Source organism: Crocodylus porosus, unplaced genomic scaffold (genome assembly GCF_001723895.1).
Source record: "Crocodylus porosus isolate Cpor-Errol unplaced genomic scaffold, CroPor_comp1, whole genome shotgun sequence".
NCBI lineage: Eukaryota > Metazoa > Chordata > Crocodylia > Crocodylidae > Crocodylus > Crocodylus porosus.
The window spans coordinates 64,968,932-64,983,488 of record NW_017728950.1 but is presented as its reverse complement, the minus strand read 5'-3'; the positions used below and the strand labels follow the sequence as shown (position 1 = coordinate 64,983,488).

General features: G+C 41.7%; 1 protein-coding gene across 3 annotated transcripts in view; it reads left to right on the top strand.

The window, feature by feature from the left end:
• The window catches only part of ALDH1A1 (aldehyde dehydrogenase 1 family member A1), a 53,229-nt gene that overhangs the window by 33,772 nt on the left and 4,900 nt on the right, over positions 1–14,557 (top strand). For all 3 annotated transcript variants that reach the window (XM_019554985.1, XM_019554987.1, XM_019554984.1), the window contains 6 exons: positions 350–463; positions 1,285–1,387; positions 3,507–3,691; positions 11,507–11,671; positions 13,355–13,512; positions 14,413–14,487. In XM_019554985.1, the coding sequence (XP_019410530.1) occupies positions 350–463; positions 1,285–1,387; positions 3,507–3,691; positions 11,507–11,671; positions 13,355–13,512; positions 14,413–14,487 (800 nt within the window). The remainder of the gene's footprint in view (positions 1–349; positions 464–1,284; positions 1,388–3,506; positions 3,692–11,506; positions 11,672–13,354; positions 13,513–14,412; positions 14,488–14,557) is intronic.

Below are 14,557 nucleotides of genomic sequence, written 5' to 3'. Positions count from 1 at the left end.
CCTGTCCCAGCTCCTGCCAGGAGACAGCTGTTTCCTGGTCCTGTGCTCTCTGCCAGTCCCTGAGCTAGAACAAGGGGAAGCCTAAAGCTCCCCCTGGTTGTTGCTGGGGTTGGTGCAGGACTGGTGGGAGCAGGAGCAGATTGCTGCCATGAGGAGCAAAGCTGCTACTGAGCCCCTATACATGTACATGCATGCCTAGGAGAGTTTTCTCTAGAGTAATTTACTCTGGAGTAAACTGCTTCCAGATTATTTGCACATGTACATGCACCCTCTGTGTAAAAGAAAGGGAAATAATCTTCTAGTCTTAATTGTTTCCTCAGAAGATGTTTTTTTTTTCCCCCCTATTCAGGCAGGATTTCCACCTGGGGTAGTAAATATTGTGCCAGGTTATGGACCTACTGCTGGATCAGCAATTTCTCACCACATGGACATAGATAAAGTGGCTTTCACAGGCTCCACAGAGGTATTATAATGAATGCAAGTAATTATAAACTGGAATTCTCTGAACCCTCTGATTCTGAGTAATGATTTAGTGTGTAGCTTGTTTTACATAATTATTTTAACTTTTTCTAGCCTGTTTTGTCAAACAAAAGTCTGTTTAATGATTTGTTGGTTATTATAAATTCCCAACATATCTGAACAGTGTTTGTATTACAGGAAGGCCCCCTCAAACAAAGGAAGCCAATGAGATGCAATGGCTTCTAAGTTAGCAGCACTGTTTCAAGGATTTTATTAAAAATTGTTTGGTTTTGTTTTGCCTAATAGTTTTATTTCTGCAATCTTGAAAATTCAACAAGCTGTGCTCTATTTAATTTAATAACCACCACCACATTCCTAATGATTACCCAGATGATTAATTGGCATATGCTTAATTTTGGGTGGGCCTATACATGCAGTACTGTACAAGTCTACACTTGATACTGCACAGTCCTGGCAATGCACAAGTATTTTCCAACCATACTGGGCATGTTGTTGCTACTGCTTAGTAGCAGCGTCATCACAGTTAATGCCCACCAACACTACATGGATGCAGCAGTAAGCTACATCACTGTAGCTCATCCTTATAGCAATGTAGCATCTCATGTGTATATGCCATTTATGCACCTGAATAATGGCGACTAATAATGGGGTGAGTAGTGGGACTACTCACATGTGTAAAATAAAGCTTATGTCAAAGTCTTTTCCCTGGGTTTTAGTGGCAGATCAGTGAAGGCATCTTGCTACCACTCCAGAGCTATGAATTTGAGCATTGTAAATAAAATTGTCGTTTGTGTTACATTTTAGGTTGGCAAACTGATCAAAGAAGCTGCTGGGAGGAGTAATCTAAAGAGAGTCACCTTGGAACTCGGCGGGAAAAGTCCTAATATTATTTTTGCAGATGCAGACTGTTAGTAGTGCCATTTATCTTTTTGTTATATTAACTTTCTTCTTTTACAAGTCATGGTGGTTAGACAATCTGCCCAGATGGGGTGTGGTTATTTTTTTATTTTTTCCCACATATATAATGCTTTGCCTCCAGCTAAGGTGATTCTTTTCCAATATAGTCAAGCAAGAATCTTTTTAACTATGTCATAAAGGGTGCCTACAGACATTCAGGGCCCCCTCTAACTTATGGTGCTTTACGTAAAGTGTCATGAGTTAGAGTCCCCTCCCCAACCATGACCCAACAGATGTTCACCTGCTGGGTCAGGGGGTGGGAGGGAACATGTCTGTCTGCACTAGCCCTAGCCAACAGGCAAGGGCACTCCAGCAGCCTCTTAGGAGGCTGCTGAACCACCTCTCTCCCTAGCCCAGGTACAGCTGGTGAACTCAGACTGGTGGGGTGGTGGAGCATCCCATGGAGGAAGAGGGGGCTCCAGCTGGCTGGGCACTCTGGCCGGTAGTGGGGTGACTGTAAACCACCTTGCTCCTGACCAACTGCAAATCCCCTCCCCCTACTCCCGTGGGATGCTCTACCAGTCTGAGTTCACCAGCTGTACCTGCCCCACAACCAGCCCGAGCCCCAGCCCCCTCTCCCAGCTCCGAGGCTGTCAGTGGGGTGAGAGGAGAAAGGGAACAGCACAGAGCTGCCAACTGGGTTTTGCCTGATCTAAGCTGAAGGGAGAGGTACAATAGAACCTCCTCACCTCATGCCCCCAACCCCAGCTATCCCAGATGGGTTATTGTGGGGAGCCAGGCAGGGCCCACAAGATGACGGTGCTCCATTCCACCCCACCCCCTCCATTCCACCCACCCCCTTCCAGTTCATCCTGGGCAAAGCCAGCCAGCAGCTCTATGATGCCCCCCTTCAGCACAAGACAGAGAAGAGCAAGCAGTTGTTGCAGTTCTGACTCTTGCTCCGAGCTTGGGCTGAGACCAGGATCAGAGCCACAGGCAGGTATCTGTCCCCACCTCCACCTCCTCCCTGCAGCCTTTATCCCATTCTCCTTTCCCAACACCCCAGTTGTTTTATTTTTTTCATTGTTCAGGTTTCATGGCTAAGGTTTTCTAGACTGGATAACTAAATTCATATGTCCATATATAGGTACCTGAATAAATGTTCTAATGACTCTGGCTTAGCTCCTTCTCCATTCCCTGCCTGGCCAATCAGCAGTGGCAGTTCTAGCCCTGGGATCTGGCTGTGTGGTCAAGCAGGGGCTGTACTTACAAATGCTCTGTGCCCCTGTAGGGACTGAAGCTGGAGTTGTGTCTATTGGTAAGGGGGAGGGAAAAGAGGGCAGAATCAGTTGGAAGCATGGGGGGGTGGGGGCAGAGGATGTGGGGAGTTGGACTGGGGAAGTGGATAGAAGTTGTGGATAGCAGGCAATGGGAAGAGGCTACGGGGGGGCAGAGACTGTGGGACAGAGGTTGTGGAGGGAAGGCAATAGGCAGCAGGTAGAGCAGACAATGTGGTGGGGGTGGTTAGGCTTCAGGGGGAAGAAGCAGGTAAGGGCAGAGAGCTAGGGGGTCACCTGCCCCCACAGCTGCTTGACTCCCTGCTGCTACTTTTTACCATGGTAGCAAGTAGGGGGGACAAATTTAAGATGTCCCTTTGTTACGTGGGTGATTGGTGCCTCCTGAGCCTTGGGAGGCACCCGCAGATGCTGCTGGCAGTGTCAGCAGCGGGGGTGGAGCTGGCGAGGATCCACAGATGTCATGTGCCCTCCCCGTGTCCCCTCTATCAGTCACCTATGCTTCCATAATTAGGTACTATACCTGTAAAATTATAACAAAATTATAAATTTTCAATATATAGAAACTAATTATCATAGGGTCACCTTAAATTCAAAGTCATCTTGCATTTAGTTAAATGTGCACCTGTCTACTTGTGTTAGAGTTTTTATATAGTAACTTCAGCTATATGTAAGCACATGGACATCAATGCCTTTAAAGACCAGAAAAAATGAAACCTAAATGATGACAAATTATAGCCAAGAGGATTCTTCATACTTTTGTGCTCTGAACATTTAAATGCAATGCATAGATGGCAAAGAAATTAAGACTTGACTATATGTGTTTCTTTGCAGTGGACAGTGCTGTGGAGTTTGCACACATTGGTCTATTCTACCATCAGGGTCAATGTTGTATAGCAGGATCTAGGATTTTTGTGGAAGAGCCTATTTATGAGGAGTTTGTTCGCAGAAGTGTTGAGCGAGCTAAGAAAAATGTTCTTGGGAATCCTCTGTTGCCTGGTGTACATCAAGGTCCACAGGTAAGTTATAGTCCTATCACTTTAATTAGTACACACATGTTAGCCACTGCAGAGTGGTTATTTTGGTATTTTTCCAATAGTTCTATAGTGGTTATCAGTGGCATAATGAGTGATGGAGGACCAAGGCACCAGTCCCTGCTGTTGTTATGTTGGGGAGTGGTTAAACTGGAGGAAAAGGTTATCTGCGGGTTTTTTCTTTATTGTGCGTGACCCATTGCAAGATGTTGGGCAATTCACTAAATCCCTCTGTTTCAATTCCCTTTACTGTAAAATAGGAATAATATTATGGTACTTATCCACATAAAATGTTTTCAGAATTTTTCATTGAAGGCTAGTGAACAAGTGCAACTGTTTATTACCTCCGTGTATATCAATACGAGACCTCTCATAATTATAACTGTATATTCAAGTACTACCACTGTGTTATCAGTGAGCAGCTGTGGGAAAGTCAAAGATAATGATTTTTCCCCATTCCTCCCCAGCTCTCATTTTATATCACTTCTGCTCCCAACCTGCAAGACTGCCAATTTTCAACTCTTACCACAACCTTTTGGCAGGCCCCCTTTTTGGTCTGCAGAATCTTACACTGCTACATACACATCCTATCCTAGTGACTGTCCAATTCAATCAATCTAAAAATACAACATTAAAAAAATTATATCACTATATGTATAGGTTCCATTACAAAGCTGTTAACTGCATTCTTGGCTGAAGTCTTATTCAAATGCTATATACTATAAACACACCTTTAATTTTGATTAGTCACTCTATGCCCAAGCCTTACAGGATAAAGGGATCATATCAGAGCCAAAGGCACAGCCTGATCAAAGAAAACTCCCCCAGATACAATGGTGATAACACATTCATTTCACTGGCAGCTGCATAAACTTTGAATAATCAAAGACTTCTTGAAAAATGTCAAAATATATCCAAAACCACCTATAAATAATAGAACTGATAACATAATATGCTAAGGTATGCCATCACCAACGTTAATGAGTGGGTTTTCACAACAGAAAATCAAGCTGTGCATATTCATTAACTGGGTGTTTAGGCAATCCTGAGCTAACAAGAAACCGTTCTCACATTGTTGCTTTGCTGAGTCTAAAATTAAACACTCACAGATTAAATGGAGCAGGGAAAAAAACCTGTAGCAACTTAAATGAATGGGCAAACTGCTCTAAGGAACATTTCTGAAGTGGTTTAACGGAAAAATAAGAAAATATTCCTGCTCTTTCTCATCATTTCCTCTTCACAATGCATCTTTCCCATGTAGCATTCTAGCGCTTCTTAACAGTCTCATGGGCTAATGAGGCTCGTATCCCCAGAAGAGCTGCATTATTTCTTTATTTTCATTGTTCTTCAAGATTGAATTGAAGGGATGGGCTGAGGTTCTGCTATCAGCACTAAATATGCAATGGCTGCTCCTTTGAATGTTTTGGTTAGGTAATTATTTCAAACCTCTTTCTCTCCCCTTTAGGTTCCTTGTACTATCTGGCATCTTCTCAGTTCAAATGGGGCACCAATTTGTGACTTAGAAATCTTTCTCAACCCAGTAAAAACTATTATTGGAACACTGTCATATAGAGAATGACTTATTTACTCATAAGTGCATGACAAATAAGAGTGTAACATTGCTACTGAAAGGGTGGCATTGCCCTTTGGTTGGGAAAGCCACTTAGCTACTCATTTCCACCTTCTGTTCCTTCCCTTCCATGTTTGCCTTCTCACACAAATTCTATTGCTTGTTTTTTCTGTGTGGTTTCTGCTACTCTTCACCTCCACTCTCAAACATAACGAGCGCTTACAGATATGAAAAAAACCCAGTGCTTTACTATCAGCTTGGCATGACCCGGTACCAAGAGCAGCACATGTCCAGAATAGGCATCTCATTAGTTGGACCCGGCTCACCCAACATCTGTATAGACTGGAAACTTCACTGGGACTTTTTGGTACTTTTACCTAATAGCTGATTGAATCAGCCATTAGATAAAAGCACCAAAATACCGTACTGACATGCCCAACCTATACAAATGCTGGGGAGCTGATTCAAACTAATACATTTCCTCTTCTGTTAGTGCCATTTTGGGTTTTTTTCACATCTGTCAGTGCCCCGTGAGCATAAGGTGAATAGTTTTGGGGGGTTTTCATTATTGAAGTTCCACAGCCAAGATTTTCTACATTGGATAAATCATATTCTTAAATCCATATGTACTAGATACCTGAATAACTGCTCTACTTTTGAAAACTTCTGATCATCCTTGACCATTTATTTCAGCATTTTGGTATGTGAGGAGATGTATTTTGCAAATCTTGGCCCAGCTGTGCATCTTTGGGAAGCATCAAAAACCAATTAGAGGGTGACCTATGAACCATTTTTTATCCCCAGCTAAGCTCTAATACTGCAAAGAACAATTTTTCCAACTGTTTAGTTGGTCTAATAAAAGATATCACATTTACCCAGATAACCTTGTCTGAATATGTAGGAGAGGCAGGTATATATATATATATTTAATCAACCAAGGAGAAATGTTCCTTCTAAAGACTAAGCATAGGCAAAACTGAAATCTGAGATTCTATACACAAAAACTTTGGCCCCCTCTACACATTACAGGAATTTACTTTGGCACCAACTATGCATGCAAAGTAGCTATCACACAATACACAGCTCTAGCTTTTAAAATTAGACCTCAAAAATGCATACTGATTTTACTGACTGGTTGCTATCGAGCTTTAATTTTCACAGATACTAGGGTGTTCCCTGATGGTGGGAGCCCCATCAGATGACCATGTCCAGTGAAAAACCCCAGAACCCTAGGAATTGCACCCACAATGTTCTCCAGGATCTGAGGGATTCACGTAACCTCAGGCCCCAGAAATCGCAGCAGCCATGATCCCCAGGGTCCAGGAAGCCCCTGGGGTGGGAGTATTGCCCCTGTGGTGATCCTCTGGTGATCCTCCAGCTCCAGGGGTTTTCCACACTTGTGGGGTTGGAGGCAATCACCCCTGCAGCAATCCTCTGGTCCTGGGGGTTTCCTGCAACCTCAAGGCAGGGAGATCACTGCAGCAGTGATTCTTCCGCTCCAGGGATGTATGGGACACCCCTGCAGCTGGGTGCCTCTCAGCTGGGCTGTGTGGGGCACCAACCATGGCAGCCTGCTTCTTGCTGGTGCAGGGGGAGCCTAGGATTGAGCTCTCCCTGCACAGGCAATAAGGCACAATGGGATCTAATGCACAATCCCACAATCATGCCTCCTTCGTGCACATGTGGTTTGGCAGGACGTTAGATTGTATGGATAGTGCATTAGATCTCATCTCACCTTTACCTGCACTTGTAGAGGGGGCCAAAGTCACTAATCACAAACAACACTGTAAGGCTAAAATTGGGGCTTTTGTTTCTTAGGGAATAGGAGATTCTGATTCAAAACAGTTTTGTAATATGGAAAGGCCCCTTCCTGTCAGTTTTATGAAGTGACATCATTTTGGGAGGTGTATTCTAATTTGTATCTCCCTCTAATTCTCTGCAATGGTTCCACACTGCATCCTTAGGCATTCCTTCATACAAAAGGCAGGATAGATATGCACCTGTATATAAGATATACAGAGAGCATAAGCTGTTGTGAACTTGAGTTCACAAAACTTTTATCAAAGGATCTGATTAAGTGAGCTTGAATTCCCAAAAGCCTATGTGCTCTATGTATCTTATTCAGTTAGTCTATCTTGCCTTATTCCTGACTTCGGATTAACATAACTAAGTACCTCTCTCTAGTCATTCATACACACATATGCAAATACATGCAAAGCAACTGAAGTGGTACTGATTCTGTAAACAATGATAAATATTATCTTCAATAAAGTAGCATTTAGAAAATGTAGTCATCACTGTCCTTGCCCAGTGTTTCTGATGTGTTGTCAGTGTTGAAGTCTCAGGGACTGCAGTGTCAGCAAAAAGTTACAGCCTGAAGATCCCAACACTGATCTTTTCCTAGGCTAGGGACAGATATTCAAAAAGCCTGAGCCTGAATTGATTAAATCTTTGCAGGTTAGTCTAATCTGGCTAGGCTGAAATGGTTTGAAACTGGACAGACATTCTCTCTGGACTGAGGAAATTCAGGCAAAAGCTTGGAGTGGCTCAGGTTAGAAGCCAGAGGCTGCTAGAGCAGTCTTCCCTTTCCTTGCACAGGCTGAGCTGAGGGGCGCATGGCCAGGCCCCAGCAGGACTCTCTCATTAGGGAGTCTGCCTGCACAGTCACAGGGTTTTCCCTGCTGACTCAAGGGGCAGGAGTGTGGCCAGCCCCTAGCCCCAGGCTAGTACACTGAGGCAAGGGGAGTGTGCAATGCATGCATCTGTTGATAACACAGACCTTTTCAATCTCCCTCCCTGCTTTGTCATACTGTATGCAGCAAACTGACAGGCAAGGAAGCCTTAGTCTTTAGTCAATAGTCTTTGTCACCAAATAGCAAAACAATAGCCTCTCTCCACATCAAGCTTCTTAAACAGCTTACTAGCTGGCCTGTTGATTAGCTCCAAAAGCCCTAAGCCGTCACTGTTCTGTCTGCCTGTCCCAGTGAAATTGGAGAGACATGCACACACAGACATCTCTCAGCATTAGCTAGCATACAGTCCCTGCTGTGGCAGAAAGGAGGAAGGAATCTTTGCTTAAGCAGCAAGTGGTGAGGTGGGGAGATGGGGGCATGGGGAAGCCAACAGACCCTGCTGTGCCTACAAATCTGTGCTGAGCTCCAGCCAGGGAGCAGGGGTGTGGGAGGCCAGCCCTGCTGTGGAGCAGAGAGCCCTGCCCAGCCCAGAGAGCATGCCAGGATGCTGGGCGACTGATTTAACTTAAACCAGCAAGGGGTCTGGGACAGACATTGCATAAGTCAGTTTGATCCAAATCAGTTAAATCTGATACTACATTCAACCAGGTTTATCTCAAACCGGTTTCAGCCATTTTCAAACTGGTTTATATGCACTAAACATCTGTTCTGTTACAGGTTTAAACCAGTTTCTGATCACTTAAACTGGTTTGTGTGTAATGCCTTTCCCTAGCCCCTAAGAATGACTGCAGGCTCATTTCAGTGACAAAGGTTCAGCCGGGCTAATTATCTACAAGGCCCTAACACACTTGTAATATGATAGACAAGGTGTTAACACATGTATGTCCACAACAAAGCGCAAACCATGTAGGCTCCCCTAGGCCAATACAAAGTTCCCACAATTTCTAATTTTCCCCTTATACAGTGGTCAAAACAAATTATGTATTACATTCTACCAGTATTTTGAATATCTTAAGCTTTGGGCTCACATCCTGATCTGAGTGTTCCCATTCCAGCCTTATCATCCTGATACTGGACTGTTCTCCACTGTACACAGCCATCTCCCCTTCCTGTCTCCTGGCAGGAATGCATACCTGCCCACATGCCAAGGTTTGCTTATGGAAGGAGTCCATACATCAGTCAGATTCACTGATCAGACCTCCTTTGGCCAATGTTTTAGCAAAGCCTTTGTGTGAGCAGTGTATATATTAATCAATGTTCTCACGAGGCCTACAGAAAACGTTGTTAAGTTGGAGCCTGTTTTGCTAAGCACAGCACAAACACCTAGCATGAGACAAACATGCAATCGATTTTATAACTGTAGTTATCAAGGACAGCATAAGAAAAAGTGACCCAGTTGACAGTGACACCCAGCCATTTCAATTCAATATATTCCATTCTTCACTCTGTCATACATCTTGGGGCTATTTTGGCCATCAGGGTAGCAATAATTGTATTTATCCTTTGTGTACAAAAGGGTAGTTGTTTAAAGGCATAATGAGTAGCAAGGAGGATAATCTAAGACTTCAAGCCTTATAAATAATTTCAAGATTTTATTATAACTTTTGTAGAGTCACTGGGCAGGTTGGGACCTTACTAAAAAGTTGAAAGCACCAGGGTCTTCCACAGTCTTTTAAAAATACTGTTTTATTTTGTATGCATGTGTGATAATATTAGCACTCATTAAGATGAAGCATTTGGTCTCCTGCGTTATCCTTATGTTTGCTAAGTCAGCTCTCGTGCTGCCTTCTCTACTCTGTGCAAAGGGCTAACATGTACAACATCCACCCTGAATTATAACATATGACCAACAGATTTACAAAGAAGAAAAACTGCTCCCCAGATAAAATGCTCTTTGTATGTTATGCTATCAAATCCTTCCTTGAAAACTCCATCAACAGGGTTTTAAAACTTGGCCCTGATAATCATAAACTAAGTTTTTTTTATCAGGTGACAATGTAAGAACTGGACACATCATGTGAGAAGTGAAGTAAGATTTAGCTTTAAGTCAAATTCTGGAGCAGGGTTTTAGGTACCATGTCACCTCACTCAAGGACATGAAGTATGCTCTTGGGCAAGAAGAGAGAAATAAACCTTGCAAAGCAATATAATAATGAGCCAAACTGTTCCAGAAGGATTCTATCTGATGAGCAAAAAATGGCTGCTTCATTGGAGTCAATATGAGTTTTGCCATTTACTTCAGTGAGACCAGGATTTCACCCTGAGCATAGTATGGTTCAGCATTAGAGAAGGTCACAGACTCAAAAACACTGAGTTCTTGCAGGACTTGACCTTTAACAACATATACAGACAATAAACCATTGGAAAAATGGACCACAAAGAGAAGATAGCTATGCCTAGTCAGTGCAAGGCAGCACCATGTACAGATATCCCAAGGTATCTTTGTGCATAATAACTCAGAAACTAGAAGCAGGAAAGATCTGTTGGTGTGGTGGTGTCCTTAGACTGATAATCTCTGCTTCTCAGCAGGACAGATTAGCCCAGGCACAGTGCCACCTCCGTATAGCTTTATTGCTTGCAGTTCCAGCACTGGCATAAGTAGTGGTAGAGCATGTTTCAGCCTTGTACAGTACTGATAAACTCTGAGAAACAAGTCTTTGCTGCTAATTTTAAGTCTTGAACTAAATAACTGCACAAAAGTTATTTAAGGGGAGGAATGGAGTTGCATGTTTAACTTACTTGCTAGGAAAAGAGGAAGAGATTCAGGTCTGTTTTCCATTATCAAATTAGTCACTTTTTAGGAGCAGGGAAGGGAGAAAGGTTCCTAACCTAATTCTTTTCCTCAGTTGCTCTGCACTATGAACTCCAGCCTAAAATCCACTTCCTACTATGAAGGGCTCACCAGAATGATACATGCTTGTATTTGTTTTTAATGTTGGTGTAACACTATAAACAAACTGCCATCTATGTTTTCCAAGTTTCAATAGTTATTCTGTGTTCTAGCAACTGCCAGTCACAGAACAAAATGAAAATAGCACTGAATTTTAGTTATGCTGTGTGAAGGTTTTTATTTTCTTTAATAGCTTTATTAAAACGGAACTTACCCACAGTCCTGCTAAAAGCCTAAAGAGTTGCACTGGCCAGGCTCTCTGTTAAAGCTGAAGGATTAGGCCCAGTGATTTGCATTTCAATGGACCAATAGTAACAGACAGAATACTGGGCAGTCTAAAAATTGATGTATTTTATACAGAAGAATTGTCATTTCTATTTGAGTACAACCAGACTACCAAATCCATTAGAACATTTAGCCCATGTTATTATGCTGAAATCTCTAATTACTGGTCTAGATGAGAAAGGCCTATAAAATTTTGAGCCGTTAAAGACAACAAAGTTTCTAGTTTCTCCAGCTGTTTCACTTCACTATGTGAGATTTAAGAAAGTAAGAACTTTGTTGAGGCACAGTTAATGGGTTGTGAAGAGACTGTTATCAGCTCATGCTACTTTTTTCCTCCCTCCTTGCAATATCTTTTCATTTAGGTTGATAAGGAACAGTTTCATAAAATCCTTGAACTAATTGAGAGTGGGAAAAAAGAAGGCGCCAAACTGGAATGTGGAGGAGGTCCATGGGGCAACAAAGGTTACTTCATCCAACCCACAGTTTTCTCTAATGTTACAGATGATATGCGCATTGCCAAAGAAGAGGTAAATAAATTCATGACAGTCTGTACTTTCACTGGAGGGTTTCTGTTTAAACATCTGTACAAAATAACCATTTAAAAGGTCAAGTGTATTCATAAAAATGCTCACAATGTGTCTTTCACTCTGGGTTTGGTCAATTTTAAAACCCCTTTCTTTGTCACCTTTGCTAACTAAGCCAACACAATGAAATGTTAAAGTAAGGAGAAATAATCTAACTGGCCAACCAAAGCTCCAGGCAGAGCTGATTTGAGATAATACAGTGGCTGGCATTGTTATTTGTATCAGCCTGGACTGGGCTGACTATGTAACAGAAAAACAGCAAATCTGTAAAGGGCAACTTGTGAATTCTTTGTTCTTCTTGATTAGCAGTGCTATTACTGCCGCAGTCCCTTGACGTCAGGAGAACTATTCCAATGCTGAGCTGCTGCTCAACAATAGGAGTAAAGGATTCAGAATTTGGCCAGGACAAGTTCCTGGTGCCCACTCTGTTGCTATGTTATGCCCTTTTGAAATTGGTGGAAATTAAGGTTATACCAGATATATATAGTCAGGTGTGTGAGATATGTCTTTGGCTGAAAGTGCCTACTCCAGTAGGCTACATTCAGTTGATTTACTCAAATTGAGCACTGGAGCCTGCAAAAAAAAAATCATGAGAAGTCAGGAAAAGGAAGAGAGGGTTAAAAAGAGCTTTATATCAAATAGTTGCTAGTTGCAGAAAGTTGCTTTCTGCTGGTCTGGGAGTCAGGTGGGAAATCTCTCAGAAATCTGCTTCCTTGCAAGATTTACCCATTTCACTTGGATCAGCAATACCACAAGAATCTCTTCTCATAGTGTATTACCTACATTAAATTATCGAGATGAAAACAGAACAAGAAGAGATGATTTTGAAAGATTACAGTTTAATTAACAGTTTTGAACCTCCCAAGTTCAATTTTGTTTTGCATTTTGGGGGAAGGGTAAGTTCACCTTCTGTTTTGTGTAACCCAGTGGGGAATGGTCAGTTTGCTTTCTGTTTTATGTAAAACAGTTCATGTAATCCTAGTTGTGAAATGATCACTATATGACGCTTCTAATAAAGACAGGTGCAAAGCAGTAGTTAATTTCAATGGGACCGAGACAGCCCATATGGCAATTATCACTCATCCATAGCTACAGAAGAGTTGTATAATGAAGCACTGCACTTGTTCGCTAAGAACACAGGACTAAGTTAATGTGCCCTTAGAGAAGAGCCAATTCTAATGGAATATTTTCTTGTATATTAGTTAACACCCAGAAAGACAGCAGAATTTTTTTTGGCTTGCTTGTTTAGTTATGAAGCAACTTGTGGAGATAAAACCTTAATAAAATGTTTATAAGAGGAAAAAATGAAGGTCTTTTCCAGCTTAAGCCTGCCCAGATTTACAACAGGATCTGTTTGCTGTGTTAGGCATTAAATGATCTTTAATTATTTTAATGTTTACAGTCATTGCTTGTCATTTCCATATGATACAAATCTACTGAACATTTGAATATCATATAGTACTGAACATCATGTCTTGGGGCTTTGACACTATTATTCCTGAGTTGGCTAGGTAGAATGTCAATCTAACAAAAATCATATTTTTAAATAAATAATTTTAAATTATAAATCGTGCTAAACTTTCCACCTATCAAACATTCTTCCTTTTCTTTGTGTGCCTGAAATAGATATTTGGGCCAGTTCAGCAAATCATGAAGTTTAAAACTGTAGATGAAGTTATCAGGAGAGCAAACAATACTCCATATGGTTTAGCAGCAGCAGTTTTTACCAAAGACATTGATAAAGCATTGACCTTTGCAAGTGCTCTTCAAGCTGGAACTGTGTGGTATGTAAAAATATATTTATTCTTCATTGTAAGAAGTCTTTGGGAATAATAGAGGGATAGTCTAAGTGCCTTCATTTGATAGCTCCTTATACACATTTGTTTCCTTCTGAATCTTCGTCATTTACATGGAGCACAAAAGATGTAAGTTCCAAAATATCTAATATGCTATTATGTAGCGTTTCTGCTGACCCTGAAAGTCAGAAAGTGCAGGTAATCTGGTTAAAAGGAGAAAAGAAAAATGTAACTGCAATCAACCATGTTTTCTCTATTCCCAATACTGTGGTCTCCCAGCATCATCCCAATTCATAAGACTCAGTAGGTGTTTCTATATGTTGCCATACAGTGATGTTACTACAGCACCATGATTTAGCTTTAGCACTTTGAAAACTAAAGCATGGAGCAGTAACTGTCCATACTGTGCCATTAGATTTTGCTGCTGTGTCACCATAGCAGTGTCCTAAAATGGGGGTGCACACCACTACAGTGATGTAGCTGCTGAACACTTATAGACCCATGTGATTGTTATGTCGCCAGAGCACACTGTACAGCAAAGTAGCGCATCACTACGTTAATGTGTAGATGCTCCCAGTTCTATGTATTGCCTAAAGAAATCATAGGTGCATCTACCTATGTATTTACTGTGGTGTAAAATAATCCAGAGTAAGCATTTGGGGGCTGGTATCTACACATGTGAGGATTAGGGAACAGATTTGCACCCAGTTCTCTGCAGCCCTAAACTGAGAACTATACATGCTTAAATATTTAAATATTTTGCTAAAAATCCATAGCTGGTGCAAATCACCCTATCTCTATGGAAATCAAAGAAATAACATGGATTTTCATAAGCTAAGAAGTTATGCCATGATGTTCAAAGTCATCTTTTCATTTTTCTTTTTTCAGGGTTAACTGTTACAGTGCACTCTCTGCTCAATGTCCTTTTGGAGGATTTAAAATGTCAGGAAATGGACGAGAAATGTAAGTAAAATAGCCTGAGATTTTATACACGCTCTCTCTCTCTCTCTCTCTCTCTCTCTCTCTCTCTCTC